This window comes from Anarrhichthys ocellatus, unplaced genomic scaffold, assembly GCF_004355925.1.
Source record: "Anarrhichthys ocellatus isolate YVR2014 unplaced genomic scaffold, GSC_Weel_1.0 scaffold21, whole genome shotgun sequence".
In the NCBI taxonomy this organism is placed as follows: domain Eukaryota; kingdom Metazoa; phylum Chordata; class Actinopteri; order Perciformes; family Anarhichadidae; genus Anarrhichthys; species Anarrhichthys ocellatus.
The window spans coordinates 5,018,295-5,031,177 of record NW_022280051.1 but is presented as its reverse complement, the minus strand read 5'-3'; the positions used below and the strand labels follow the sequence as shown (position 1 = coordinate 5,031,177).

The following is a 12,883-nucleotide window of genomic DNA, read 5'->3' as shown; positions in this document are numbered from 1 at the left end:
TACCTGCATTAGACACACACACTCACACACACACACACACCCACACAGAGACACTTCCAAAAAACCCGCGGTTAATCCACGCAGCACATACATGTCTACAATCATGCTAATGTGTGTTTGTGTTAACAGAGGTCTATAAATAGGGAGGTGTGCAGATGTGCAGGACCTGGGACTAGTCTAACCCGTAGTCCACATTCTCCAGAGAAATGAAACCCAAATCTCTCCTCTGTGGATGTGGAGCTGAAGGAGCAGCTGTGAGCTCCACCAAATTAGTGAGCGCAACCATTTGGTATCAGAGCCACAGATCTCTCTCTCTCTCTCTCTCTCTCTCTCGCTCTCTCTCTCTCTCTCAGTCTCTCTCTGTCTCCCTGTCTCTCAACCATCAAAACCCTTTGAAATACATTTAAAAGATGATTACACCCGACGATAAAGCGATGATAATAAAATCTAAAAATAAAATGGCCTTTTGTCAGACGGGGAATCCATCTGGCTCAAAAGAGACCAGAGGTCAAAAACGTAGTGGTCTTTTCTACCTATAAAAATACATTTCTCATGTTATTTCCTGTTAATTCCTTTACCTTCAGCTCCCTGCTGTGTTCTTCGGCTACACATGTATGTGAGCGGTGTCATTAAACCGAGCTGAGACGGAGACGGACAGAGTTCGAGCTGCGCTGATGGAGTCGCTGTCACCTCAGCGGTCGACTCCACAGGTTCATTATCGGCTCGGAGGAGACAGATGGACTTACTGGAGGTGAGAGAGGAGGCGAGAGAGGAAGGGAGAGAGGAGGCGAGAGAGGAGATGAGAGAGGAGGCGAGAGAGGAGGCGAGAGAGGAGCTTACACATCATCCACTCAAACAGCCATCCAGCCAGCCAATCCTCCAACATACCGACCGGCCTCTCAGGTAAAGGTTTAACCGTAGGGTTCAGTTTCATGATGTTAAAGTTGCATCAGCAGGTTTGACCTGAGGGTCAGAAAGGACCTCCAGCTCACTGACGTAGTAATCCAGTCCTTTCACTCGGTCGGCAAATCAATCACTGCTGTCTGTCCGTCTGCCCAGACACGTTTAAACACAGGCGGTGTGTAAATGTGTCCGGCTCCATGCTGACTAGCTTTGAATGAATGGTAACACACACACAAATCATACAGCAGCAAGTCAACGTCAATCACAGACGTAACAACCCAGCAGGTATAAAATACATATATTCGTACCAATAACTGCTAATCAGTCAATCTCCTGTCACTACAGCTTCTGACTGAATAAAAATCTGAATCGTGAGTAAAGAATCCTCTATAATCATAACAATAATGAAAGGTTTTCTGTGTGTATTTTACCGTTGCACTGCGTTAGCGTCTTGCCCCCGTCCTGAGCCTCTGTCCTTTACATCAGAGGAATGTAAACAGACTCCTGCAGTATGTAACGCAGCAGAGCACAGTGTGGTGAAGGCTGTCCTTTCTTCTACACAGAGATCACAAGACGTTCATTGCGTTACGACACATTAAGGGATTAGATGTTTGGTCAGTAACAGGCCAGAGAACTTTAGGTTCAACCACAGCGAGAATTAAGACTTCTAACAAAAGGCCTCTTTTGAAATAATGAGTGAAACATAAAAGGTGTTAGCCGGCCACATACATCTGTTAAAGCTTTCCAGAAACCTCCTTGCACAATTGTATGAGAGTGTGTGATAGAGAAGGAAGTACTTAACTAATCTTCACCACGTCGAGGTTCCTCTTCCTCTCTGTTAAACCAGGAAGAGGAAGATCCACTTCTCTTTTCTCTTCTGTTTCACCTTTCACCCTTTGGTTTTCTTTTTTCTTAGCTCCATTTCCAAGCAGGAAAAGCCTTTTACGGCCAGCCAGACGACTAATAAGGAGCGGCTCCTGACAGCCAATCCCCCATAATGCCTCAGCACACTGCATTATGGGCAAAATAACGACCCGACACACACACTCGCTAGCAATCTCAAACACTCCTGAAAAGGCTAGGAAAGAGAGAGAGAGAGAGAGAGCGGGAGAGAGAGAGAGAGAGGAAATCTCACTTCTGTTCCTAAAACAGACACCATCATCCCTCTTCTTGATTGATATGCACGAGCATACACAAACACACCGCCAGCCAACGGGAACGCCGTTGCTCAGAGAAGGTGGGGAGGGATGTACCAACACCTCGGTGTGTCTACGATATGTGGAAAGATAGAAAGAAGAGGAAGAGCAGAGGAACACACCGCATCATCATGACTGACGTTTGACCGAGCCAGGAAAAAGGTACACACTCCCTTCAGTATCACGGCATCCGTCCTGTACAAAAAGCTTATATTCACCTTTAACCCTCACCCAAAGAGGTCAGTCACTTCCTCCAGAACATGCTTAAAGGGCCTCTAAGCAATGTGTTGGGCCAGAAAGTTAATAAAAATGTACCAAACATGTTGTAAACTGTGTACACCGACAATGGATCACGATATAAAATGCTCCACAGGTTGAGAATTACTAAAAAAAAAATCATAAAAAGGCTCTACAAAATGCAGCTGGTGTTGCATGTTTAACCAACTAAATTCATGTTTTTTTAACCAACAAGCCAAACTGCACCCTTAGGTGTCAGTAAACAGTCTCACAATGGATGTATTTAATTACTTGTCTTTGACAGTAAGATATTTAGTGTGTAGTCAATGATGGGAAACTCTCAGAGTAGTCCAATAAAATAACCAGCTATGACTGGAATTAACAAAACCGTTGATGAAAAGCCAACTGCAGCTTTAGCAGCACACCCGATGATACACTGGTTTAAAATAATACACGACTGCTGAGCTGTTATGTCTTTTGAATTATCCATACATCCATACAGCTTACTCTCCTCCTCCTTCTCCTAACAGGAGTATCATAAATATGCATGCGTATATCTGTTCATCCATCCCGAGGAGGAGATGAGAGAGGGGAAATTGTGTCAGTGAGCCTTGTATTTCACCAACAATTGGTGCTCTGATCGTCTGCTTAACAATTCATGAGTGTCTTTAAGCTGCCCGGACTCTGAGCCAAGCGTTCCGCTGAATTTAACACAGACTGAGCAACAGAAGCGACTCCTACACTGGTTGTATGAAGCACGAGGGAGCAGCTCTTCCTACAGGATACTATGCAGATGCATTCAGGTGAAAGCTCTCATTCCTTATTGATTTTAGTGGTTCAATCCACTTTAGCCCCGACGGAGGAAGGGAGCAGGCAGTTAATCACCATGTAAAGAAAAACACAGGGTGAAGAGCCTTTTTACTAACAGATATTTAATCTTACATATCATTGTTACAGAGGGATCCATAAACAGACGAACCGCCAGCGGATCACTAAACGTATTATGAGTCATCCTAAGAGATAATCTGGAAACCATGAACGTCGAAACGTTTGGGCCAATGTTGTGATATTTGAGTGGATAAATTAAAACGTTGACCTGCTGCTGGTGCTATAAAGAGAAGGGGATTACCCTCTAGGGTTCATCCTCTGGGGACCATGAATGCCTGTACAATGTCATGAAAATTCATCCAACAATAGTTTGGATTTCATTGTGGCTAAAAATGGTAAATTAGTGAATCAAGTATTGCTGATTTATGCACCAAATCGATGATTTCTTGAAATGCTTTAAGTGCATAATCATACACAAATACACGAAACCTGACACATCTTTACTTTTTGTACCATGAGATTTAAAAAAGACGTGTTTAATGTTGTTCCTTGTTGTGTGTAATGAGTATTGTTTTTCCGTGTTGGCCTCCTAATCTTAATTTCCCAAGGGGGGGGGGGGGGGGCCGGCGCTGTTGTGCAACACTGTGATGCATTGCTCGGTTAGACAATTACCGTATAAGCAGCGCGGCATTACGGAGGTTTCTAAATCTGAAATCTCTTTTCCCTTTCGGCTGTTGACACGTGTTGGTTGTTGAAAGAACTGAAAACTCGGATCACACGGTTAAAAATTCATGAGCGCCTTCTAAGAGCCCGAAGGTATACGTATACGCCTACGAACTCTGATAAAGGCTCGACTCAAACATGTCCAAGTACATTTTTTAAATGTAAATGTTCTAGAATCTAGATCAACACAATTAAAGGATTTGGCATAAAGACGGAACACACTAGACTTGTGAGCTTTTCATCATCAAGTTAAAAATATATCTGCGTCCTTTAAATATATTTTTAGAGCAAGTTGACTTTTATTGCTCCACCTAATGTATCAATTCTCTGTTGGGTAATACAGTAATTGTCTTCCAGTCTGACGCTATTCCTTCCTTCTTTCTCGTTGCGACACAGCTTTGACTTCGTCTCTCTCTCTCTCTCTCTCTCTCTCCATCTTTTTCACCCCCTCAACTCTCTCTCTCTCTCTCTGTATTTTGGCCCTAATTGAAGGCTGAAAAGAGAGTTTTGTATTCTGGCAGCATCAGACGAAGAAAGTCCTTTGATCACTGTTTACCCCTGCAGGTGGTTCACAGCGGTAGCGACATGAGATACATTTATACATCTTTTCATGTTTTTGCCTCTCTTCATGTCTCTCCAGTCTTTCTTCCCCGTCCCTACTGTACATCGTCCCATGTGCCTAAGAAGACATAACAACCCAAAGTGTATTGTGACCAGCTCTTATTGTGATCCGTTGTTTGTAAAGTGGGCTGTAAATAGTGGAGGGATAACGTTACGACATCCTGTCCTGTGGCACTTTGTTTCTGCACCAGTTCCCATAAAGGACGATGGTGAAATCTCACCACACGATAAGCTGGCTGACGAAACAAAGCCTTTGTTTCTTTGTCTTCTTTTTTTCCCCCTCTTGGGCAAACGGGTCATGGTGGCATGTTTACCCAGCAGAGTCATGGTTTAGTCGGCCATGTGGAGGCTCAAGTGGTGGTTCACACACACACACACACACACACACACACACAAAATAGTAAGACGTCTACCTATCTTGACAGCTGGATTCTCCCAAAAAAAAAAATGCATAAATGACCAGCCGACTGTCACAGACAGACAGGAAGTGTCTGGAACCACAACTCTCTGACTCACTAGTTCGCTCCCTGATTGAGCGTCCAGCTGGTTGACCGGCTCGCTAACTGAAGTGATGTCTTACACACTAACTTGGCATGCTGACCAACTGGTTGGCGTGACACACACACTCAAAGCAACTGTCTTTGCGACTGTCATGCAGGCAGACGGGTGAGACGTCTAAGAATAGATAAAAGGAGGGACAGTGTTCTGAGAACACACACAGACAAAGTGTGACGAATGTCTGCCAGATAAGTTACACGTGCCTTACGCTGCCATAAACACATCATAACACACACACACACACACACACACACACATTAGCTTTGATGTTCAACGCCATCATTTCTCAGCTCTTTCATATCGCCACATATGGAAATTCAATCCTTGGCTCTGGCCACTTCAAAGCTATGTAAACCACCTTCTTACGAAGCATCTCTCTCGACCGGCTAATGCCATTTCCTCCACACGGCTGAAGAGGAATAATCACAGACCCTTCACAGCTTTTATCTAATAAGGCCAAAGATCAAAACTACACCAAGACACGGTGGCATGTAACCGATGCCCTTACCATTGTCATACGGAAGAGAAGACATAATTAAAGACACCGGACTGCATTCATACGGTGTGGAGGATTCAAAATAAAGAACCTTACAGAATACGGTCTATTTTCTCGAATAAGTGAGGGTGCACTTCGTCATTAACAGTAAAAATGTTCTTCTTGTGTTTCCCCAGAATACATTTGTATGCAAACAATGGCTGCACTCACACGAGCCAAATGTTCTGTTTCCAAATGAAAGTAACCCAACAGGGGATTTCCAATGAGGCCGTTTTAAAAGTACATAAAAATGACTCGGGGAAACGCTGCAAAGGGAAATATTGTGACGATGTTTCCCTGTCTCCAATTAGTACGTAAAAGAAATAGTTTGGCATTTGTGGGGAAATGTCCAATAGACCGTTAAATACATTTATAGTCCAGCACACAAACCACTGATTAAGCAAATCAAGAGTGTCTTAAAATAGGCTAAATGTGGCTAAATGAGACTACAAAGAGTCCTCCTTTAGCTTACTGATGGTGACGTAAAGTCATGTGATTTGATCGGCAGCTGAAAAATAATCAGTGCACATTTAGACGCCCTAAATGTCTCCTTCATATCCTAAATTTATATTGAATAAACAATGAACCATGCTTCTTACAGAAACCCTGCAGCACGTATCACAACAATCAGCTTTTATTCCACATTACATGAATTAGAAAAAGGTTCTGACATGCACAGTTTACCAAATCCAAGGCAACAGATGTATCAGAGCAAAATACTCCCGCTATTATTAAATTGGACAAGGCGAAGCAGCTGTGCCCCCCCCCCCCCCCGATGATGCACCGTCTCCTGGTAACTTAACAAAAGGTTTTCCTCAGAGAAAACAAGCAGAGGAAGAAAGACTCAAACGCTGGTTCAAGTGAAGGATGGTGAGTCTTCCCTTGGTAATGTAATTGCCTTACAGTACTTTAAAAAGACTGAATCTTCAAAAAACAATATTATAAAACCGGATAAATTATCATCTGTCAAATGGATTGTAACAGGATCATCCTGTAGCATCCCTTCTTTTGTAAATTAGATGAACCTCCTTCCTAAATGACCAGTTAATTCTATTTTAATGTGTTTAACTTGATGCATATTTCATCTGAGTGGGACGTTAATTACTGGTGGCCCTCGTCGTCATGTTTAATCAATATTAATTTCGAGAATACAGATTTCACCAGGCCGATGTATGACCTTATCTCTGTGTAACTCTTAAGACCAGCCAAAAATCAAATAATATTCAATAGACTCCATTGCTTTGTTTTGCCACAGTTTCTAAAAATAAATCAATCAGATACAAACAAGTTAAAATGATTGATTTTACCTCTAAATGCAGATCATTTTGGTTGACATACATTCACAAACAGACAGACAGACATTCCTGACTGACATTTGACAACAAAAACTGTGTGTGTGTGTGTGTGTGTGTGTGTGTGTGTGCTTGGTCTATAGCCAGTGTTCACTATCAACAGCAGCTGCCAGTCGCACCAGGGTGTCAGGCTGCTGCTGGCATTCACACACACACACACACACACACACACACACACACACATACATTGCCCACAAATCAATACTGTTTCTGCTCCCCCTCCCCCCTCTCTTCACATGCTCCAACACAACAGCGCTACAACACCACTGGGAAATGAGCGCGCACACACAACAGCATTGTTGCATGTGCAAAATTGTTTTGATCCATGACTGTCATGGGCTAAAATGCTGCTGCTGCTGTTGTGTGTATTAATGTCATGTTGTTAACTTGATGGTTAGCATGACCACCATAAGACGCAGTCTCACAGCTGTTCAATAGTCAACATATGTAGCTATATGACAATTTAGCTTTCAAAAATTAGCACAAAAAAATAACCCCTGCAATATAATCCCTCAGTCTCTTTGTGTTTATCATCAGCTTCAGCTAGCTTACATGTCATCCTTACAATAGCATTAGCTTATATACAGTAACCATGAGGGGCTAGCTAAATGTTTGTTGTTTGGTTAAATCGTTGCACTACTGTTTAGTTAGTTAATTTAATATTATTCTATTTCATTGTATATATTGTGCATTTTTTTATATTTAATATTTTTACTCTATTTTTATTGTATATATTGTGCATTCTTTATATTTAATATTTTACTCTGTTATTTTTATTGTATATATTTTGCATTTTTATCCTCAATATTTTTTCCATTTTTTACTCTACTTTGATTGCTCTACCTGTATCATAATGCTGCTGTAGAGGGATTAATAAAGCATCTATCTATCTATCTATCTATCTAAATGAATAACAGATAATAACATCAACATATCCCCCCCTCTGATTAGCATAATGTCCCAGCATCCTCACCGATACGAGGTCTGTTTTCTGAACGCCAGTCCTCTTAGTTTATCCTCCAGTGTTTCCTGTTCCATGTCTTGCAGGCTGCTGAACGTGTCGCTGCAGCAGCCGACGCCAGCTTCCTCCGAGGCGGCTCCGGACTCCGAGTCACCTCCGTCGGCTCCCAGAGAGGCCATGCGCCCGCTGAACCCGCAGGTTCGCTCCTTCGCTTGGGGGTCCATTGCTGGTCCGGTCTATGGATGTCTCGCCTCTGCTCTGGACCCCCCTCTCTACCGGCTTATGCCGGTGGTGGAGAGGAGAATTGGGGGCGTTTTTTTTTGGGGGGGGGGGTAGTAAAAACGACACACGCTGACGTTCTCGAGCGGTTTGACCGTTGTGATTTTCAGACCGTAGACCGCCTTTATGTACACGGGCAGCCAGGCACGCGCAGCACGCGCAGCCGCCTGGACATCAGACCGAACTGCATCTCACGAGCTCCAAACCAACTGGAGGAGAGCTACGTCAAGCTAAGCAACGTCAACCAGGAAGTGTAGCGTCATATCCTTCAAAATAAAAGATCTCTCAAAAAACTATTTAATTACAGCTGTAGAAGAATATCTGAGAACTAGTTGAACAGAAATAATGTAGACATCTGTACTGGTTTGAATAGTTATTTCTGAAAATGATAAATCCCATGATGTATATATGCAGTTATCAGCTATTTTACGTATATTATCTACTACACATTGCCAGCTAATATCTTTAGTAGATACTTAGTTGGATATTTAGTTGGACTTTGTAGTAGGCAAAGAAAGGGAAGCATTAGTGTATTTCATATATTATAGTCTCTCTAACATGATGAATAAGAAAGCACTTCGTTGTGGAACCTCACAACATTTGTGCGCACATTTTATTTCCACTTTCTCTATGTGCACAACTGTAGTTTAGTTATTTGTGGTCACACACGATAAATATCATAATACTCTCTTATCATTACAACACTCTCTGACTGATATTACGGACATAATCATGGACTTTGTTTATATTTTGGCGTTGTGTATGTTGTGAATTTGCAGCTCTGAAAAAGGCCTTTATTTTTATATACATGACCGGAAGTCGGGTATTTGATTATTTGTGCGACTTGACGAGTTTTTAAAAAAAACTGCGAAAGCGCGGCGACAATTAACACGTTCAACTAACTGCAGCATCCTGTCTGTCTGTCCGTCCCTGTAAGCTCAGCCTCCCCCCCCCCCCCCTCTGTGTCTGTCTGTCCGTCTGTCTGTCTGTCCATCCATCTGGCCCATGGGACGAGCAGCGTGGCATTGTGGGATATTCCCTCTCCACCTCCTTTCTGCAGCATCATCAGTCAGAAAGTAGGGCAGAGGGTGAGCGTGCACGCACTCTCACAAGCACCCTCTCTCAGTGTATCACTCTCACACACTAATCACACACACACACACACACACAGACCATATGGTGCGTCCAGGGACTGCGTGTGTCAGAGCCTTCCCGATGATAATATTCTCACGTTGCTCTGCTTTATGTTGAATCATTCTTTAGGTCTTCCTGATGAAAACATCAGGCATCTGTCCGCCTGCTGTTGTCGCCTTGCTGCACTGAGTCAACACTGACCCGAGCTGAACTGTTTCACCTTTGTGTACCTTTATTTTTTGTCGTTTTTTTTCCAGCAGTGGAGCATCTGTCTGCAATCCTATTCACCATAAATAATTTAACGAAACACACCACGTGAGATTACAGACAAACACGCAGTCATTCTAGTTGTAATAACTGCAGTTTGGCTGCTTTCATTTGTCACTTTGACGCTTTTGAACATTAGTTTGATTTCCAGTTAGTCAACATTTGGATTTAGAATCTGGATTTTTTTAAATTTTGTATCACAAAATGTTGATTTAATAAGACTTAGTAGGTCTAAGTTGACATCATATCTCCTAACTTTGGCTTAAGTCAACATTTTGACTGAGAATCTTTTAATTAAATTTAGTAACTCATCATTTTGTCTTAGTAAATCAAATGTTTTGTCTTAGCATATCTTAACGGCTCATAATTGTGACCTACAACGGTCATTTTTACTCTTATAATGCATAACTTTAAATTTATTTTGTGCTTCCACTGAGCACTAATTATGAGGCGATGCTGCTGATCTATTTCAGGATCCTGGTGACGGTGGAGGACACAACGCTCCTCTACAGGCCGCTATGTTAACCCTGAGACACGTGTCTGTCACATGTCTAATGGAGTCTAACTTAATTTAAGCTGCACAGAAAACGCTTTGAAGACAAAAACTATCCATCATACGTTGAAGTAAACATTTCATTTTCGGCAGTTGTTGCACTTGTTTTGGAGAGAAAGCCGCACTTAAGGAAACAAGAAAAAGAGTCTACTAGCAGCATTTATGAGGTTGTTTGTGAGCACCAGAGTTCCTTTAGAAAGGCTCTCATTTTACTGCAGAAGGGTCCTGGTTCCAGCAATACGTCCTGGGTCTCCAGCAGCGTGGTGTCGGTGTTGGTTCCCAGAGAGGAGAAGCTCTGCTCCTGGAGGAGGAGGAGGAGACGCTGCTGCTGCCGGGAGCTGAGCTCTCCTCCTCCCTCCGGAGCTCCGACTCCAGGTCCAAGGCTGCAGGAGAAGCCGGATCTGGGTCTGTCCACGGTGGACCGGTCTCTGCTGGAGGATCTGGGTCCGTCCACGGTGGACCGGTCTCTGCTGGAGTCTGAGCTGAAGGAGTTTCTGGTGAACCTGCATGATTTTATCTGGTTTCACCAGAATCCGACCCGGTGGCCCCGATGACGAGCATTAAGAACAACTCTATAGAAACAGACCATCTTCTCTCTGATGGTCTCTTTACTGATGGAGGTCTGATAGAGGATCAGGACTAAACTGAGACTGGTTCAGAACCAGATAAAAGGTCCTCACAGTAACTTCAAGATGTTAGCGAGCTAACGTTTGTTTTTATGTCTTCTCGAACGTCAACAAACAGACCAAACAATCATCTGTTTTGCAAAATATTCTTTTACTAAAGAAAATACTGAATATTCATTTGAAAGCAAAGAGACAGGAGTGGCTTTACACTGAAGCAACACGGAACATTAAAGCTGATTTGGGAAAAAGCTCTTCACCGGAGGAGACGTTTCCACGAAATAAAATAAATCTAAATTAAAATCTTGCCTTTCCTACGACCTCTCCTGCAGACTCTTGGAGCAAAGACTATCATCGTGCATCCTAACGTACAGATTCAACAACAAATCTTTGACAAAACACGAGACCGAGATATACAAATGTTGTCTTCTAGTCTCTAAACAGGACCGTGGTCTATTTCTGAGGACAGTTTGATTCATCCTCAGTCTGTAAAATATCATTTCTGACCTTTCTGAACTTAAATAACTTGAGTTTTTAACAAATGGGATGTTTGTATTTACAAGGAGTCTGTAACACACATAAACGAAAACTATAAAAACAACTTTAAAACACTTTTAAACTAAAGCCAACAGACAGTGAGGACACACCGTGAAGCTAAAGCATCGTACGTTCATAATTTATCAACAACGTCGCATCCAAAATAGAATCTGTATGAATTATGGATTGGTTTATAAACTAGAGGTCCCGCACACATTTAGACTTGCTTATTCATTCATTCATTACAAAAATAGATGTTTGTTTTGGCAAACGCTGAGAGAACAGAGCGAGGTAAAGACTCTCGGAGCTGACCGTGAAAGTGTTAAAGGCAGAAGAATCGCAGGGTTAAAAGGCCATCAACAGTTACTGCAAAAAGTTCACTCTGTGGTTCCTCTGCACATTTAAAAAACACTTAAAGACGAGAAGATCGATGCCTGTCTCATGTTTGTACGATCAATTCGAAGCTGCTGTCGGCAGGCGGTTAGCTTAGCTTAGCTTAGCATGAAGACTGGAAACAGGGGGAAACAGCCAGCATCACAACTATAAAGCTCAGTAATGAGTACGTCATATCTCATTTGTTAATTAGTGTGTTTTAGAGTTGCTGGAAATTGTTTTTTATATCTTTGGTCAGAACAAGGCTAGCTGTTTCTATACGTTTCCAGTCTTTATGCTAAGCTAAGCTAACCGGCTGTCAGATTTGAGCCGCAGATCGATCAACACACCTAAAAACATCCCAAATATGACTTTCTACCATCAACAATGTTTCTAAATGAGCGCAGGAACGTCGAGCTAAGCCCTCAATGTATGAAATGTCAAGTCAGCTGAAGAGAATATACATAACAATATATAAAAGAGAACAATAAAATAAAAAATAACACAAATATATATATATTATGAACACAAACACGTATCAAAATGGGATGTACGCCTCACCGGAATGGAATAAAAACATTTAATAATAAAAGAACTACGAAGAGCAATAATTTTTTTACGAAAATAACACAAAACAAAAAAAGGTTTCTATAAATACAAAGGTTCTCCGTCAATGTCCTGTAAAAAGCCTCACACGTAGTATTTTAATAAGCTTTCCACTGGAATAAATGCCACGCTGCATTATTCAAAGTATCTGTTGGAATTCATCACAATGTGAGTCAAGTCAGATACAACTGATAAGTTGACTCATGTAAAAAATATTCAGTGCAACCAGCCTCTTAATTATTACTATTATTATTATTATTATCATTACAGTGTATTAAGCAGCGATGGAACAATCAGCAGTGGGAACTACTGCATGAGGTTTGCTCCAGGACACTGAACCAGCTCTACGTGTGTGTGTGTGTGTGTGTGTGTGTGTGTGTGTGTGTGTGTGTGTTGAAATGAATCTCAGGAGGTCTCGTTGACCGTTCGCTCCAGCTCGAACACTTTACTGCTGCTCTCATTCGTCCTCTGCTCCAGAGACCTGAGGGACAAAAGACAGGAGAGTTCAGTGTGTTTATTTTTATTTCATTTCTAGGTCAGGTCATATTGTTTCAATCTAGTTTTTAATACATCGTTTTCAGAAATATTTAGATATATA

At 42.0% G+C, this 12,883-nt stretch overlaps 2 protein-coding genes across 2 annotated transcripts in view; both read right to left on the bottom strand.

Moving 5' to 3' along the window:
• The window catches only part of dgki (diacylglycerol kinase, iota), a 40,986-nt gene extending 32,848 nt beyond the window's left edge, over positions 1–8,138 (bottom strand). Inside the window, exon 1 of the mRNA XM_031859295.1 lies at positions 7,927–8,138. Within this exon, the coding sequence (XP_031715155.1) occupies positions 7,927–8,138 (212 nt within the window). The remainder of the gene's footprint in view (positions 1–7,926) is intronic.
• Positions 8,139–10,758: 2,620 nt separating this feature from the next.
• The window catches only part of creb3l2 (cAMP responsive element binding protein 3-like 2), a 24,116-nt gene continuing 21,991 nt past the window's right edge, over positions 10,759–12,883 (bottom strand). Inside the window, 1 exon segment of the mRNA XM_031858956.1 lies at positions 10,759–12,766. Coding sequence (XP_031714816.1) covers positions 12,691–12,766 — 76 coding nt within the window. The 3' untranslated portion in view covers positions 10,759–12,690.